This window comes from Macaca thibetana, chromosome 9 (assembly GCF_024542745.1).
Source record: "Macaca thibetana thibetana isolate TM-01 chromosome 9, ASM2454274v1, whole genome shotgun sequence".
Taxonomy (NCBI): Eukaryota; Metazoa; Chordata; class Mammalia; order Primates; family Cercopithecidae; genus Macaca; species Macaca thibetana.
Genome location: NC_065586.1, coordinates 16,757,074 through 16,775,772, shown reverse-complemented (window position 1 = coordinate 16,775,772; position 18,699 = coordinate 16,757,074). Strand labels below are relative to the sequence as shown.

Here is an 18,699-nt window from a genome sequence, read left to right as displayed (position 1 = left end):
TCAGGAGGCTGAGGCAGGGGAATCACTTGAACCCAGGAGGCAGAGATTGCAGTGAGCCAAGATCAAGTCATTGCACTTCAGCCTGGGGGACAGAGCAAGACTCCATCTCAAAAAAAAAAAAAAAAAAAAAAAAAAAAAAAAAAAAAAAAAAAAAAAAATCACTATCCTATGCTAAAGGCAATGAAAAGGAGAAATAAAAGGAAAGTATATAAAATAGTGTGTCTTCACATATGTAAATATAGAATGGTGGTGAATAAAAAGTATAAATTTAGACAAATACGGGTGGGTTGTTTTTTCAGCCCACATGCCAATAGCAGCATCACCATCTGCAACGTGAGTTTCCAAAATGGTGGAAAAACTCAAAACAAACATTTCTAAACCAAAGTATAGTCTTCCCTCAGCTTACACAATAATTGCTTTTCTGGAAATTTGGTGCGTATCAAAACTATGCAAAAATATTTTTGTGTTTATATATAAAATAGATTTAGGTTCTGGGATCAAATAATTATAAACAAGTTTTTGGGTTTTTTTTACACCAATGTCTGACAGGACATTCGAAAGTTATGTGGGACATAAGTTTTCACTTTGCAAAACTGTCCTGTGAATTACTAAGTGTCCGTTATAGCCCCAAATTATAGTGATGACCCCAAAACCACCACACTTGTGCAAAGCACTCCCTCCGGGGTGGTACTGACCTCATTGAGAAGGTCTAACTTAATGCACCGGGCTTAACCATTCAGTCTGTGTCAGACACTGGAGCCGAGGAGGGGCTGTCCATCTCTGGGGAGAGGATCAGCAGTCTATGGAAAGCATCACGTTCCTGTCCACATGAGGTCATGCCTACTACTCATTCATTCTTTCATTCAATCGGTGTTAATTAGCATACCTACTCTATTCTAGACATTGCTCCAAGAACTAGAAAAGAACATTGAGATTTTAGAAAACAATACTAGGAAAACTCCTTCTCTTGTAGAGCTGATTCTAATCATTGCTTCTTTGTGGCTTTTTCCCAGACATCTGGAACTAGTATAACTTTTTTTTCTCCAGAAGATTCTGAAATGGGTCAGAGTTTAGCCCCAAACGCGAAAAGTCACTCTCTATTCTTCTTCCCATACTAAATTATGCCCTGGAGTGTTACCCAGCAGACCCCAGCAGAGGTTCTGCCATAAGATCAAAGAATTCATGAAGATACTCTAAGATTCTGCTCCCGGGAAGAATATCAAAATCCTCTTGTAATCAAATTCCCAGGGAAAGATTCAAAGATGAAGTCCTAAGGATATTAATGTATGAAATTATTACATTTGAAAAGAATTATAGTCCAGTATCGAAGTCTATTGTGCTTGTACATTAAAAGTTCATAGAAATTAAAATCCGAAAATTTTCTTTTCCAGTTTTTGTAACTGCTTAACTCAATAGCTGGGTGAAGTGTGGGATTTTGCCATGGTCGTAGCAGAGCCTGCCTGCCACTAAATTATTTGTACAATGCCTTCAGGATCTTTAGCAGATTCTAAAACTATCAGAGTCCTAAAAGTCGAGAAAATATAACATTCTTCTCAGCACTTACCCACATCCACAAGACTTAGAACGTAATTCAAGCTCCAGGTCCATCACAGTTGTGCCAGGAAATGTATGCTCCCAGAATGCGGCCCGTAGCTGCTTGTCATGGTGTGGATCCTAAAGGCACCATTTATATCCCAGTTTATATATGATCCCCCCCTTCATCATTGGATAGGGGACCCCACAACACACTGTAGGGCAACCTGGCAAAAGTCTGTAGCGGAGATTTAGTGTTATCAGAGAACAAGACAGCAGATAGAGATCTTGGGCTTGATGCACAGGAGTTTAGAGCCTCCTATGTCAGTTATCCTGAGGCCACAAGCTATTTCAACTCACTTAGGAGAAATGTTACTGTGGCAATGAATGAACTAACACAAGACCAGCTTGGGGCCAGGCATATATGTCATTCCCTTCCATCCAGCCCTGGCTTCTGCCTCCTACCTTCCTTCACATTTACCAGTTATCCATGTAAAACCCAAATCCGATCTTACATCATGTAGGATCAGATCCAGACTCCTTGGATGAAATGTATGAACTTCACAGCTTTGTTTGTTGGACTTCGTCATTTCTCCTGTTCTCTCACCCTAGCCTCCAGTCCCAGTGGAGGGGGTCAGAAGCTGTTGACACATGCCATGCATTTCACACTTCCATGGCGTGGCATTCATGTCTGTCTGGCTGGGATACCCTTTCTGTTTTGTAGGTCTGGAAGGTTTTTTTTGTTTTGTTTTGTTTGAGACAGAGTTTTGCTCTTTTTGCCCAGGCTGGAGTGTAGTGGTGCAATCTCGGCTCACTTTGCCTCCCAGGTTCAAGCAATTCTCCTGCCTCAGCCTCCCGAGTAGCTGGGATTACAGGCGCCACCATGTCTGGCTAATTTTGTATTTTTAATAGAGACGGGGTTTCTCCATGTTGGTCAGACTGGTCTCAAACTCCCGACCTCAGGTCACCCACCTGCCTCAGCCTCCCAAAGTGGTGGGATTACAGGCATGAGCCACTGTGCACGGCAGGTCTGGAAGGTCTGTACTTACAATTAAGGGCCAACCCAAATGTCTGTCTCCATCAAGTGGGTTCTCATGATACACTCCCATTCTTTTATTGTAGCACTTATTTTTCTCTATTTTGTATATAATTTATGTACACACATATTTATGTGTATATATATAGTATATGTGCATATATACACAAATATATGTATTTGTATATTTAATTTGTAGACCTTTACTCTCCTTTGTTCATGAGAGAGTCTTATGTCTTGAAGGTCTAGAAAGGGCTTTATACATCCTCGTATGCATAGGATCTAGCACAGAGGCCTGGCACACAGGTCCCAGAATAAAAATGCTTGCTAAAATAAATGTGATCATAAAGACAGCAATGATTATTATGAAATTTTAACTTGTTTACCAGAAAAAGTGCATAACCTAAAACTTGGCAAATGTGTTCTTCCATGAAACAAAGGGGTGAAGATTAGGAAACTCGAGTTTCATCTGATTCTGAAGTAACTAAAATCATGTTTAAGTTGAAAAGACAGTGCCATCTAGTGGTGCATTTCTTTTTCTTTTGCAATGACGGCTTTTTGTCATTCCTGTCTTATATAATCCTAGCGCTTTAGAATAATGTCAGTGGTCATGGTCTTGGCTGTTCTGAGGCCTTGAACACATCATAGCTCTGTTATGAATTTAATATTTGGAGTTAGATACACACAGATACTCATTTTAGAAATACAATGAAGATTACTCAGAAGCAAACGTTTTCTAGTTATGTGTTTGAGAGAAATCCAAGCACCCACTATTTCAATGGATGTTTCTAGAAGGATGCCATGGCTCGAAATTGTCCTGGGTGCTGGTGACACTGCAATGAAGAAGTCAGACAGAGTCTCCATCTCCTCACCCGTGGGACTTACATCCTTGTTGGGAAAGAGATCGGACAAAGCAAATAAACAATAAATAAGATCAGTTTTGATTATAATAGGAAAATAAAACAGGATGACACTGGGGAAGGGCAACATTCAATAGCATTGGCTTCTCTGAGGAAGTGACATGTGAGGTGAGGGCCCATGACAGGGAGTCGTTAGCTGTGCGGACTCAGCTTCAGCTGAAGAAGGAAGAGCAGCAGGAGCAGGGCCATGGGCAGTCCTCCTCCTGGGATGAAGGTAGTGCAGCCAGCCATAAGGTGCGGGTGGCCTGGGAAGGAGGCACAGGCCAGAGCAGCCGGGGCTTGCAGACCGTGGGAAGGAGCTGGAATTTTACTTTAGGTGCAACGGGGATCTGCCGGAGCATTTTAGACAGAGCAGGAGCATCATCTCATTGGAGTTTGCAGACATGCAGGCAGTTCAGTGGAGAACACTATGGTTGCTCCGGAATTAGGTCTTTTAAGATGTTTCAGTGGGAACAGGTGAAGGATGATGGTGGTCACCTGGAGATGGAGCCCTCTGGGATATATTTTGAAGGTAGAATGGAGTGGTTGTGGAGTGAAGAGAGAGAGAGAGGAATCAGAGATGACTAAAGTTGTAGGCTTGAAACATTGAGGTAAAGATGGCTCAGGGAGAACAGTTTTGGGAGGGCTAGTGGGAGAGAGGAATCAAAGCACTTGCTTATTTATTAGATTTTTATTGAGTTCCTCTCATGTGCAGACACTTTTCTAAAACCTGGGAACATGGCAGTGAGCAGAAAAGAAATCTGTGCATTCATGGAACTTGTATTCTCTTCAGAGGGAAAGACAATGAAATAAGCAAGTTTAGCCTGGACAACATAACAAGACCCCATCTCTAAAAATTTTTTAAATTAGCTAGGCATGGTGGTGTGCACATGTAGTCCCAGGTACTTGGGAGGCTGAGGTGGGAGGATCAGTTGAGCCTAGACGTTCAAGGTTGCAGTGAGCTGTGATTGCAGCACTGCACTCCAGCCTGGGCAACAGAGTGAGATCTTGTATCAAAAAAAAAAAAAAAAAAAAAAGCTAAATATGTAGTATATAGAAGAAGATAACACTTGTGTGAAGAAAAATCAAGCGGCAAAGGAAATGGGAATGTTGGGAGAGTCTGCATCAGGAAGGCCTTATTGAGTTGGGGATATCTTTTTTTTTTTTTCTTTTTTTGAGACAGTATTGCACTGTCACCCAGGCTGGAGTGCAGTGGCATCATCTCAGCTCACTGTAACCTCCACCTCCTAGATTCAAGCGATTCTTCTGCCTCAGCCTCCCGAGTAGCTGGGATTACAGGCGTGTACCACCACGCCTGGCCGAGTTGGGGATATGTGGGTAAATACCTGAAGGAACGTACGAGGACAAACTATGCGGATATACAGGGAAGAGCATTCCAGGCAAAGCGAACAGCAAATGCCATACCCAAGAAGTAAAAGCATGCCTCGTTTGGCTCGAGACGTGGAATGAACAAAGTGGAGACAATAAGAAATTAGATCAGAAAGGTGAGGGGTGGGAGAGGAGAGAAGGCCATTGTGATGGCTTTGGCTGTTCTGTTGAGTGGATGGGAAGCAGATAGGAGGGTTTCAGCAGAGCAGTGACCTGGTCTGACTTACATTTTAACAGTATCCTCTGGCTGACATTTTGAGAATAGAGGAAAGAGGAACAAGAGCAGAATGAGAGGCTTCCTGGGAGGCTCCAGTGATCATCTAGGCAAGAGATCAGAGCAGCTGGGGCCAGAGTCTTAGTAAGTGTGGAGATTAAGGTAGCAGTGGGTGAGCGGACTCTCAATAACATTCTTTTTAAAATCATATATTACTTTCCCAAAGAGGAAAAAAATGTTAGACATCATACCAGGTTTTTACTGAAAGTCATAATATAATCAATCCAATTATAATTCTGTTCCCAAGTTATAACCACCTCTAAGAACATCAATGTAAAATGTTTAATTGTGACCTACCGTGACTTCACATCCAATGTAGTGTGAAATATGCAACTTTTTTGTAAATAATGGAGAAGTAATGAATTGTTTTTCTTCTCAGTTATATGATGGGGATAGTGAAAATGCGAACTTGGCTGGAACGTTTTGTGGTTCCACCGTGCCTGCTCCTTTTATCTCTTCTGGTAACTTCCTTACGGTTCAATTCGTCAGTGATTTGGTATTAGAAAGGGAAGGATTTAATGCTACATACACCATCACAGACAGTGAGTAAATAGACGCATTTTTATAAGTTATGAAATACACATGTATTTATGCACTGAAAAGAATGCCCCGCTTATTATATCTAAATTTCAATGTTAATTACTAAACTCAATGTCAATTACTATCTAAACTCAATGTCAATTGCTAAACACCATGTTAATTACTCTATGTTTAATCTGTGGTACAAATTTGATACAATCTTTAGTCAAGGATATAAACCTTGAATTCTTAATAGAGTGATGAAAATATAGCTCCTCTGGGGTGGGAGGCAGGGAAGACAGAATTTTAAAGATTGCCTGAGATGCGACATGAATAAAATGTCTCCTGTGTTGCTTTTTCTTCCCTCCCCAGTGCCTTGTGGTGGAACATACAATGCAACTTGGACCCCACAAAATATTTCATCACCCAATTCATCAGACCCAGATGTCCCATTTTCCACCTGTACTTGGGTCATTGACGCCCCTCCACATCAGCAGGTCAAGATAACTGTGTGGGCGTTACAGCTGACCTCGCAAGACTGCACGCAGAATTACTTAGAGCTTCAGGACTCACCACAGGTAACAATTATAGGATGAATGACTGTCGCATCTAGTGACCTTTTCACCAGTATTTGCAAAACACTTGAAGTAATGAAGCCATAATTAAATAATTTTCTAAGTTAGTTCCAGCTTAATATGTTTTTCATCTGTACACAAAGCCCTCCAATCAGGTGTCGAGAAACTTGAACTTGGTCCTGTAGGTCCAGAGCTCTCAAAGCTTCATGTGCCTAAGAATGCATTAAGATGCATCTTAAAAGTGCGTCCTCCCTGGCCCACCCTCAGAGACTGAATCCCCATTTATCTGAATTTTTGACAAACACCTCTGGTGTTTTGGTGCCAATATCAGAGCTCCACGGACCATGCTTGGAGAAATACTTATATTTAGTGGGATTTATGTATAGGTTGAATTGAAAGGGTCAATACAGAACACAAGAGAATCAGTAAAGAGGCTATTTGGCACTAGTCTCACAGGTCATAAAAGGCTGGGCATGGTGGCTCACGCTTGTAATCCCAGCACTTTGGGAGGCTGAGGCTGGTAGATTACCTGAGGTCAGGAGTTCTAGACCAGCCTGGCCAACGTGGTGAAACCCTGTCTCTACTAAAAATACAAACAATTAGCCAGGTACAGTGGTGTGCGCCTATAATCCCAGTTACTTGGGAAACTGAAGCAGAAGAATCGTTTGAACCTGGAACCTGGGAGGCGGACGTTGCAGTGAGCCAAGATCGTGCCACTGCTCTCCAGCCTGGGCGACAGAGCGAGACTTCGTCTCAACAACAAAAAGCCACTTTGAACTTTAAAAAATGCTGAGTCTGTATTTCCTCTGGAATAAGATGTTGAGGATACAGTTGGACACAAAGTGGGATGTTGACCAAAGGCCCAAAGATTTTTGTGAATCATCATTATCATGATAGGTAATTGAAATAATGAGAAGAATGAGATTATCTGGGAAAATATGTAAAGGGAGTGGCCATGAACTGAGGATGGATACCGGGAGAACATCTGAGAATACCTGGATTGTCTTTCTGCAGTTTGGGGAGCAACTAACCCTCCCCAGTTCATTCCAGTAAAATGTCATGGTCAAAGCCCCGTATGCTGGACTAGTAGAGTCCCATCTGTCGTCTTCTGAGTTTTCAAGGTCCTCTTCATTATAAATCTGGGGTCCCCTGCTTCTCACGTGGTCTTGCTGGGGAGAGAAAAGTCCAGTTTGTCTGACTCCAGTGTGGAGAGGTGTGAGATGTGCTGGCGGCTGAATAGGCCCTGGACTTGCTGAGTTTTGTGCAAAGCATAGACACTGAGATGAGCTCCCAAGGTAGACAAGATGCTAGATTATCGTTGTTCTGTTGGTAATTGTTTTCAGGACAAAATCCCTATTACCCAGTGGTACACTAGAGGACTTAGAGTCAAGTGGAACAAGGCCCTTTGGGTGAAAGCTCTTTCAATTTCCCTGGCTTCATGAAGCTAAGACAATGGGGATCAGGGTGGACCCCTAAGTGGGGCACAGAATGGCACTTTCAGGGCACGAGGCACCAGCTGGAACATAACAGCAGCTGGAGCAGCCTCGAGTAAGACCCAGTGTTTGTCATGACTGAATAATGTTTTCCACTGAATGAATACAGGAAACAATAAAGGGTTTCAGACTGGGTAGGTAGGGAGGAAAGACAAACAATGACGGATGAGCCCCGAGAAACTAGGATTCTCGGGGTATGCAAGAATAGACAGAGCTGCCCTCATTGGCAGATCATGAAGGAGTGATGTGTAGGGTGGTTACAGAGGATGTACGGTGGTTAGCTGGCATTGGAGATGAACAGAGATGCAGAGATGGAAGTCACTGGGGTTAAGAAATACAAAGTGAAGGTGTTTAATGGCTTGTCTGTAAAAACACCAAAACCTCTAAAGGGTTCAGAAGGGAAATTGGGGCAGGAGATTACTGTGAGCTGAGACACCTCAAGTCTTTCATAAATGAAGGGAAGTAACTGGGAGAAAAGTAAATGAGAGTGATGAGAATGGTGAGATCATCTTTGGCCAGAGGTAGAGACCCTCGAAGGAAAACCAGCTTTGAGACGAGGATGGAAGCTGCGGTGGGGAATATGGAGCATCCCTCTCTTCCCCTGAGGCTGGCCCCCTGCCCTTCCTACTCAATGAACTGTGGAGCATGGGAAAGAACAGCCTCTACCAGGAGGCTGCTGGAGAACCAGGTTTTGCTAAGGCCACAAAGTGGAAAGGCGGGGGATGTATACAGAGAATGACTGACAGTGTGTTTAAAGTTCACAGGATACAGCAAAGTTAGACAAGGACCAAGAGCAGGAGACAGTGGGGAGGAGGGGTGGAAGCCCTGAGCAGTTACAGGAGTTTTGCAAGCAGAGACAGGTGAAGTCTTTCAGTAAGTTCCTAAGGACTGCAGATATTAGAGACATTCCTGTGACAGGGAGGCTGCAAATACCCTGACTTTGGTACAACTTGTTTTTACCCAAGAACTGATGGGCATTCAACTGCATTCACTCCAGGCTTTTGAGAGGTGAGGAGGGTTGCCCTAGTGTTACAAAGGGGAACTGGGACCTCATGACAGGCCCTGGCTGGCTTGGGGGATGTGCAGTGGAACCAAAGACTCTGACTAGATTTGCTAAGGGGCGGCAAGGGCTGGATCAGGGTGATGGTGGTGGTTAGTCCCATGGAGCTCAGGACAATGGCAAAAGCCCCAGGAGGAGAGATCCAGTGAGCTCTCAAACAGCCCAGTGATCCTCAGAGCAATGGCACAGGCCTCAGCTAGGAAGTCGCATGAGAGGCGAGGGGTCTTGTTTTCAGCAGGGTAGTGTCTGTGGTTTCAGCAAAGACTTTGCCTCCCCTCCTCCCGCCCCTCTGGGAAGGTACAACTTGTGTCTGTTCCAAGCCCAATGTGAGTCTTCTTGCAGAGCCCTTCCAACAACAGAGCTAGTTTCCATGGTTAAATAAGCCATACTTTTATATGCAGTCTAATTTCTGTTATGGCCTGTTCTCTTCTAAAACTAAATCTAACATGATTTGGCTCCCATTTCACTTCAGGGTCACGGAAATTCAAGAATTCAGTTCTGTGGCAGAAATGCTTCAGCTGTGCCAGTGTTTTACTCTTCTATGAGTACTGTAATTGTCATTTTCAAATCTGGAGTTGTAAACAGAAACTCTAGAATGAGTTTCACCTATCAGATAGCAGGTGAGCCCTGGAACTTCATCTTTTATTCAGAAAAGCTGCCATGATCATTACAATTATTCCTAGAATAATTACAATTATTTCTAGAATTGACTCCTGTGAGTAAATTAGGATTTGTTAACAAAAACCACACCCATCTCTTAACTAGAACCCAGGCCCAATTTCGCAGATTACTAAAGTTGGTTTCTAAAGAGATAAAGAGAATATAATACTAACCAAGATGGTTAGAATGCTAGCATTTTCTTCGAAGTATATAGTTGATTTTAAAAATATACCAGTTGTCTTTTTAATTATCCACTTAACCACATTGAATATACATTTTTATTTACAAGAAATATATATATTTATTTACAAAAGCTTTATCAAAATATAATTCTCATATCATACAATTTACTCATTTAAAGTTTATGTTTCAGAGGTTTTTAGTATTTTCACAAAATTGAAAATCACAAAATTGAAATCTTAGAAAATTATTTTGTAAAAATCAAAAATCCTTGAAAGGGCTACCTGATTACTATCACTGAGAAGTTTATTTTCACAGAACACTTTATTTAGTACTTATTTTGAACTGATTCAAATGAAAGCTGCCTTTGGTTAAAACAAACAAAAGTACTTTTGGTATTCTTTTTTACCAAAAACAAACATAAAAAAGGTAGAGAATGATGTGCCACAAATAACTCACCAATGGATTTAAAATCCTTGTGCAAAACTCGGTCTTGGAGGTAGCGTCCTTGCTGAAAAGAGAGTCTGAATGCTAGCCACTTCCACCTCCGTGTGATCAGAAAAGTTCAAAGGATGCTCGAGTATTCGTCTTTAAAGGAGAAGCCTCCTGTGTCGTGCTTCCCGTAGGGGTTTTTTGTGAACGAGCTGCTGCATTGCATCTGTGTGTGCCGCTTGCCATTCACTTCACTGCTCAGGGTCTCAATTATCTCAAAGATAAACAAAGAAGCTGGATTACTTTTTTCTAAAGTGTGTTTAAATGTAATGATCTTTTTGAATGATTCCTGTGAAGTTGAAAGAGCACTACATACTGGAATGCATACGTTAATTATGCATATTTTTCCTCTAAGATTGCAACAGAGACTATCACAAGGCATTTGGCAACCTGAGGAGCCCTGGATGGCCAGATAACTATAACAATGGCATGGATTGCACCATTACCGTCACGGCCCCCCAGAACCACACCATTTCTCTCTTTTTTCATTCATTTGGCATCGAGAACTCAGTTGGATGCAGAAACGATTTCTTGGAGGTAACATGCATTTGAATATCATTTGAATGAATTATTTAAAAGATGATGGATCACTTAAGATTTTACATCTTTTCTCTAGTGCTGCTAATACTATACGATTCTTATTTGTTTCATTAATTTATTCATTACCCTTTTATTCCCTAAACATTTACAGAGCACCAGTCCAAACAGCAGAAATTGGGAACCTCAGGGCCCTCAGGAGACTCCTAGTCTGGTGGGAAGGACAGATGGGGTATAGCCAATTACAGTACAATGTGTAAAGGACTAACTGGGTCCAGCATGGGTAGGAGTCCCTAACTCAGTCTGGGAATTAGAAGGCTTAAGAGAGCAATATGTAAGTTGAGACATAAAAGGATCAGAGGGAAGTCTAAAGACAACATGCTGATTCTTCAAATGAAACTGAATGATACCAAATAGCTCACGTCATTTCCCTGACAGCTACAGTAAGTTTGGGGCATTGTCAACATCCTCTAAAGACAAGTGTTTCCTTGAATAAGTGCTCCCTGGTCACAGGAGGTGTGCTCTGTGCTTTCTCCACCACTCCAGAGCTTGAATTTGGGCACAGAAGTGACTTTGCTGTTTGCCCATCCTCCACTCACCCACCCTCCACTCCCACCCCAGGACACACAGAGAGAAGCCCCTCTTGCACCTGGAGCAGGCAGAGCCATGCGCCTCTTGGGCTTGAACCTTTGGGGTCCTCCAGTGCCCCCGATGAACTCCCTCTGTGCTCTTTCTGCGCCATCGCCTGCATTGGGCATGCGAGATGGGACATGAACATCATTGCTCATAGGCAGGAGACAGTCTGAATAAGCCTCATCTGATGTGGACCCAGTGTGTGGAACTCAGCACCTGTGTTTTGCCGGAAAACCCCAGAGCTCACAGGGTTGTAAGCTTTGCAAGCTCTGTTGAAAATGCATTCATCCTTAGGAAATGTACTTAGGTGGAACCTAAGAGCCAAGAGCATAAGGATGCTGAATTCTTCTATGAGTGGAGTTTAAATCTAAACCTCATCCTGACCGTCTTCAATTGGCTTTGTTTCACCACACAAGAGTCTTCAGTAAAGTTTCCAAAAAGTGTGCTTGTTTGTCTTCACCTGATCTGGAGTTGTATTTTTTATTTTATTTTTTTTCTCACTGCCTCTTTGATCAGGACTTCATTCAAAATAAGCTGCCCAAGATGATTTGATCTTTGTAGCATAAACAAATGTACCGGTGTATGCAGCAGGCTCCTTTCCTTCTGTGGGAGGATTCTTTCCAGCGGGCTTCTGTTCAGCTGCTAGTTTCTTGGTAGCTTCAGCCTTCGTGCCCAACAAAACATCTTCAGCTTCTTAGCACCAAGGGCCTTCTTTCTTTTCTTTCTTCCTTCTTTTCTCCCCTGCAACCCCCTCATCTGATTTGGCTTCTAGGGCTGCTGTCACCTTCTGCCCAGCCTGGCCAGGAAGGATGTCCCGGCACATGGTCTTTGCATATGGGTTTAGCTTCCACATGATTCCTGATGCAGAGTTTTATCATCCTGGAAAGCTCTCCCCTTTGGAATTCATCTAAATCCTTTATTAATCAATAGCCTTAACATATAGCGCCATAAATAACACTCAGAGGAAGCTCATGCCTTTTCTAAAGGAATATTCACCATGACAGGAGACCGAAAGATGTATGTAGCAGGAAGGAAATGAAGAGGCAAATACAGTTATTCTTTGTGCCGGTCAGGTTATTCAACTTGGACCTATGTACCTCCCCCACCATGGAGATCCAAATATTTATATGAAGTGTAAAGCAGAAAGAATGAGGGGAGTGGGATCTGGAGGAAAGATGGAATAATCTCGTTAGGTTGGAGTCACAGTGCAACTAACTCTTAACTCACTCCAGCTTGAATGGACCATTATTGATCAGAGTTAGCATTTGCCATTTGCCTGATAGATGCTGGGAAGCAAAGCCTTGCTTTCCAGCCATGGAGAGTGAGAACTCCTCCTCCTAGCTGTCCTTCATCACTCCACAGAATGGATCTGAAACTTCCTGTCCCATAAGCAAAGAAAGGAAACCACCACTTAGGCCTCTAAAATGTGGCTCCATCTGGCTCTCAGTGGGAAGACTGTAGGCATAGTTTCTCAGCAGTTGTACCAGGAAGCCTCAGCATTCCGTTCTTGTGAACTGCAGTGGGAACGGAAATGTCTGACTGAGGATTCTTACTGTGTTACTCCCAAGCGAGGGCTGAGCTCTAGACCATGCTTGGAATCTGCTCGTGTTTTCCTGCCTTCACCTCCCCTTTCGGGATCCTCTGATGTCCCAGAGATGCCTGCTGCTCTCGGTGGTCCCATTCCTCCTAGGAGAGGACGGTGAATAAGACAAGTTGTCAGCAATGTCAGTGGAAATTAGTATCTCGCTGCTCCTCTCAGAGCAACGGCATTTTAAAAGAGGACCCCAAGGGAAAAACACCCAAACTCAAGAGCATGGTGCTGGCAGGTCTTATATATGGCAGCCCTCCCATCTTCTAGTGGATGACTGGCTACTCTGTCATGGCAAGGCTACTTTGTTTAAACACGTAGCAGAATAATCCCCAAAGCACTAAAAAGGCATTATTCTCTCCCATGGGCTACTACATAGACCTAAAAGGAATCTCACCTGATCAACACAGCCCAGCAAGATGTCTTAACTCTGTGACTTAAGATACCGGCAATTAACCAATTAACCAAAGTTTAAACCATGGAATTATAAAGGGAACAGAGGAACTTCCAGTATTTTGAATACATAGATCAGTAAAATCAGCATTTCCACATGCCAGTCTGGTTCCAACGTACATTGCCTGTGTAACGTTTCTGTAAGAAGCGTCGAGAGCCCCCTGGAAGAAGGGCTGGTTGTGAATGCAGGGTAGGAGCCAGGCTGGGGGACAGAAAGTGGTTCAGTTCACAGTGTGGTTCTGTCTCCCCATAAAACACCAACTCATCTCCTGTTTTTATATGTGTCTACTCAAAAATAAGTTGAAACAAAAAAGCAACGAGGCCTCAGAATGTGTTTGTAAAACACATTTAACAACAGACATTGTATAGTTTATAACTCTGTCCTTTGCCCATATAGAAATTCCTTTCGTTCTGAACTTCATTATACTTTGCATTGTATTTTCTCATAGCCCTTTTATAGCCAAGTAATTTTTAATGAGAAACACGTGCACACACACACACACTGAAAAAGGTGTAATAGTTGACTGGAAACAGAGCAGGCAACATTGCCCGCACCCATCCCCACCTTTTAAAAATTCACTTTACCTACATTCTCCAAAATGTTTCCCCATAAGCAAAGGCTGCAGGATCACAGCACAGACTATGGCATAAAGAAGCTGCCTGGTGTTTCAATTACTATAGGTTAACAGATATTTCTGAATCAAAATGCAAATGTTTTTTGATCTACACGTGGAACATTTTTCCCCTTTGCAGGTGAAGGTGATTTCTGCGTGTATTTTCAGAAAAACCTTCATTCTTAACTATAGAAAAGACAAAGCTTTTCCAAACAGTGTCGTCATTCCATTGTCTCCCATTTTAATGTACGTACCTTAGAGAAGAAAGTGTAAGGTTAATAATGAATGACTCCTTCCTAAAGGTGAGAAATGGAAGTAACAGCAATTCACCATTACTGGGCAAGTACTGTGGAACTCTGCTACCAAACCCTGTCTTCTCTCAAAATAATGCGCTCTACCTGCGGTTTAAGAGTGACAGTGTAACTTCTGATCGCGGATATGAAATCATCTGGACTTCATCACCCTCTGGTAAGACATTTGCACTTTGTACGGGAAAGCAGTGTGAGAAAACCATGAGGTGTCTCATAGAAAAAGGCAAAGTAACCTTATATTTTTAGCTACCTGTGTACCTGATTAGTTTATGTTAAGAATAGAGATTTTTAACCATGAAAGTACAGATTACTTTTTTTTTTTTTTTGAAATGGAGTCTCGCTCTGTCACCCAGGCTGGAGTGCAGTGGTGTGATCTTGGCTTACTGCAACCTCCACCTCCTGGGTTCAAGTGATTCTCCTACCTCAGTCTCCCAAGTAGCTGAGATTACAGGCATACCACCACCATGCCCAGCTAATGTTTGTATTTTTAGTAGAGACAGGGTTTCCCCATATTGGCCAGGCTGGTCTCAAACTCCTGACCTCGCGTGATCCACCCGCGTCAGCCTCGCAAAGTGCTGGGATTACAGGCATGAGCCACCACGCCTGGCCAGATTACTTTAAATTCTACATTTATTCATTATTTCTGTTTATAAAAGAATATATATTGATATATGAAGCATATATAAGGTAAGGTATGAAGATTTAAAGATTCCTTGGTAAATTAAATTTTGTTAGACTTTTTGACTAAGGAAGTTCTTTGAGAATTTAAAGAAAAACTTTTACCAAAAATCCAACTTATGAACACATTCTGGCATATATAGAAGTGGTTGTGCTTCTCACAGGCCCTGACATTTCCTGGCGGTGCCGGAGAGAAATTGCTTTTGTAGGGTAGTAAGTATCTTCTCGGATTTTTGGTTGGCTGTTTGTCAAACAACTAAAGAAAATTTAAGTCATGTCAATACATTTAATGCAAGAGAGGAGAAATACCTTTATGAAGTGTCCCGAAATACCAAAATACCTTCAAAATAAGAAAGATAAACAGAACTCATTTTAAATATCTTAAGAAAAGGGTTCTATTAAGACAATTGTGGTAACGGAATCTTGGCACCCAAAGGAAGCTTAAAGATAACCTCCAATGCTCAAATTTTATTGACGAGCAAATAAAACACCAAGATTAAGCTAGGTGCTGTGGCTCATGCCTATAATCCCTGGGAGACCAAGGCGGGTGGATCACCTGAGGTCAGGAGTTCTAGACCAGCGTGGTCCACATGGTGAAACCCCGTCTCCACTAAAAATACAAAAATTAACTGGGTGTAGATCCCAGCTACTGGGGAGGCTGAGACTGGAGAATCACTTCAACTTGGGAGATGGAGGCTGTAGTGAGCCGAGATCACACCACTGCACTCCAGCCTGGGTGACAGAGCAAGACTCCGTCTCAAAAAACAAAACAAAACAAAACAAAACAAAACAAAAAACACCATGGACCCGGGAGGCAGAGCTTGAAGTGAGCCAAGATCGTGCCACTGCACTCCAGCCTGGGCGACAGAGCAAGATTCCATCTCAAAAAACAAAAACAAAAACAGAACCCACCAAGATTAATGAGTTGCCCAAAATGCTCCACTAGACTGAGATGGAGGTGGGATTAGGTCGTGGTGGTCAGAGGCCCAGCCACCTGCTCTGGAACTGTGCCAGCCAGCTTCTTCCTGTCCCCGAGATGACCTGGATCTCCACAGACAGGCAGTCTAAATCATGACAGCCTTCGTATACAGATTAACAAATGGAACAAATTTACACCAAAACTTGAAGTATTCGACCTTAAGTATGTCAGTTATTAGCCCAGTAAAGTCACTGTTATAATGAAGTCATTCCTGCCACCACCTACAATAACACACTCCCTCTTGGTTTAGTGCTGAATTTTACTTCTAATTTTACATCACTCGCATCATTAGCATCAACTCAGGGCACCCAAACATCTCTACACCATCGAAAGCACACAGAGAACAACTTGATTTTCTTCCGCAGTTTATCAAGGTTTTTTTTTTTTTTCCATTCTGCTCTCAACACCCAGTTTTAAAGTACAGTCCTGGAGGAAGTTGTCCCTGGATGGTGAAATGCACACAAAGGCACGTGTGTGGAGGATGGAAGAGGTGGAGGTGGCAATGGGAAGACAGGGGAAGGGAGGAGAAAGGGTGCAGCCCAAAGAAGAGGAACAGGAAAAGGGGTTTCTGCCTCCATTATTCTCGCAGAGAGTCTCAGCACCTTAAGAAAATAAAATCGTATTGCCTCACAAGCCAGACTGGACGGCTTATATGTGGTTGAATCAAACTTCCTGTCCTGTTTTCCTTGCAGGATGTGGTGGAACTCTTTATGGAGACAGAGGCTCATTCACCAGCCCTGGCTATCCAGGCACGTACCCAAACAACACGCACTGTGAGTGGGCCCTAGTGGCTCCTGCTGGAAGGCTTGTCACCGTCAACTTCTACTTTATCAGCATTGACGATCCAGGAGACTGTGTACAGAACTATCTCACACTCTACGATGGGCCCAACGCCAGCTCTCCATCCTCTGGACCATACTGTGGAGGCGTGAGTAAAACAAACATTTTATATTCCCATTTGTTGTTTTTAGACAATGAGAGTCACTTAGTGTAGACTTTCTTTTTTTTTTTTTTTGAGACGGAATTTCGCTCGTCACCCAGACTGGAGGGCAGTGGCACGCAATCTCGGCTCACTGCAACCTCCGCCTCCCAGGTTCAAGCTATTCTGCCTCAGCCTCCTGAGTAGCTGGGATTACAGGCGCCAGCTGTGTGCTTTCTGTGCATCACGCCACCACGCCCGGCTAATTTTTGTACTTTTAGTAGAGACGGGGTTTCGCCATGTTGACCAGGCTGGTCTCGAACTTCTGACATCAGGTGATCTGCCCGCTTCGGCCTCCGAAAGTGCTGGGATTACAGGGGTGAGCCACTGCTCCCGGCCTAGTGTAGACTTCTAAAGGCAGACACTTGCAGAGTAGGAAGCACAGCCTTTAACAAATTGAGCAGTTTTCCGACTTGCCTTTCTATTCTGGGAGCATGAGTGCCATCTGGTGGACATTGCGTTAAATTGCTATTAAGAGTTACCAAAATCGGCTCTGTGTCAGATCATCTGTGGAGTTACTTACATTAGACTTCCAGTTCCCACCAAAACCCACTGAATCGGGATTTCCCAAGGAGGAGTCACAACATGCTGTTTTTTTTAAAAAACTTCCTCTGTGACGTCAGTGCACTGCCTAGGGTTGAATACCCATGTTTATTTCTGCATAAATAGAACTATAGAAAATTTGGACACCTGGCTCTATTTTATCTACTTCTTGCTGAAAACTGCAGTAATTCTTTGAAGAAATAGTGACTGATAGTTTGTTTTTGTAAAGCTCTGTTATCTTCCCTAAACAACAACTCAGAATCTCACGTTGATTCAATATTGCAGGCATCTGTGCTTACGATCCTCTCATTTGATGTGCAAGTAGATACTTAAAGAGAGTAAAGGCTCACACCTGTAATCCCAACACTTTGGGAGGCCCAGGCCTTGAGGAGGCTCCCAGGATCACTTGAGATCAGAAGTTTTAGACTAGACTGGCCAACATGGGGAAATCCCGTCTCTACTAAAAATACAAAAATTAGCTGGCATAGTGGTACACGCCTGTAATCCCAGCTACTAGGGAGGCTGAGGTAAAAGAATTGCTTGAGCCCGGGAGGCGGAAGTTGCAGTGAGCTGAGATGGCGCCGCTCCACTCTAAGCTGGGCAACAGAGCCAGACTCGATCTCAAAAAACAAGAGAGTAAGTAAGGGAAAATTGGCTGTTGGCAAGCGGGTATCTGTTTCTGATTTTTCTGCCGTTTAATCATCTTAGGCTTTGTAATCAAACTAGACAGAAAACTGTATCAGCTGGAAATCTAGATGGTTTTTAAAATATAACTTACTAGTTATAAAATTGATAAATGCTGTTTTCAGAAGTATCAGAAAATAGACTAATTTTTCTAAAACCCTGGGCATTCTCATATATTCTTAATACCTTTCTTTGAACATTTTTGCATATATTTTTCATGCACATTTTTTACTGTTTGATGGTGTGTTTTTTCCACTTACCAATATATCATTAGTATCTTATATCAATAAAAACACTGGTGCATCATATTTAAGTTTTGGAGAGTATTCCATTGCATGAGTGTGGCCTAATTTATTTAACGAAGCCCCTCTAAGTGGACATTTAGGTCTCTTCAACTTTTTGCAACTACAGACAACACTTAATAAACTTTTTGGTAGTGATATCTTTATACAAATAGTTATATTACTTGGTGAGAAATAGTAATCGCAGGACCAGCAGACACTGTATCACGGGGATGCACAGAAAGCACACAGAGAGAGACCCCAGTAAATGTGCCACACATCAGATTTAGAAGCTAATCAGCTCTTAGA

General features: G+C 42.7%; 2 protein-coding genes across 2 annotated transcripts in view; both read left to right on the top strand.

Annotated features, from left to right (window-relative positions):
- The window catches only part of RSU1 (Ras suppressor protein 1), a 349,246-nt gene that overhangs the window by 89,883 nt on the left and 240,664 nt on the right, over positions 1–18,699 (top strand). The window lies entirely within an intron of this gene.
- Positions 1–18,699, top strand: part of CUBN (cubilin) — a 315,954-nt gene that overhangs the window by 294,452 nt on the left and 2,803 nt on the right. Inside the window, exons 61-66 of the mRNA XM_050805391.1 lie at positions 5,511–5,673; positions 6,023–6,228; positions 9,251–9,398; positions 10,466–10,647; positions 14,238–14,403; positions 16,596–16,831. Of these exons, the coding sequence (XP_050661348.1) occupies positions 5,511–5,673; positions 6,023–6,228; positions 9,251–9,398; positions 10,466–10,647; positions 14,238–14,403; positions 16,596–16,831 (1,101 nt within the window). The remainder of the gene's footprint in view (positions 1–5,510; positions 5,674–6,022; positions 6,229–9,250; positions 9,399–10,465; positions 10,648–14,237; positions 14,404–16,595; positions 16,832–18,699) is intronic.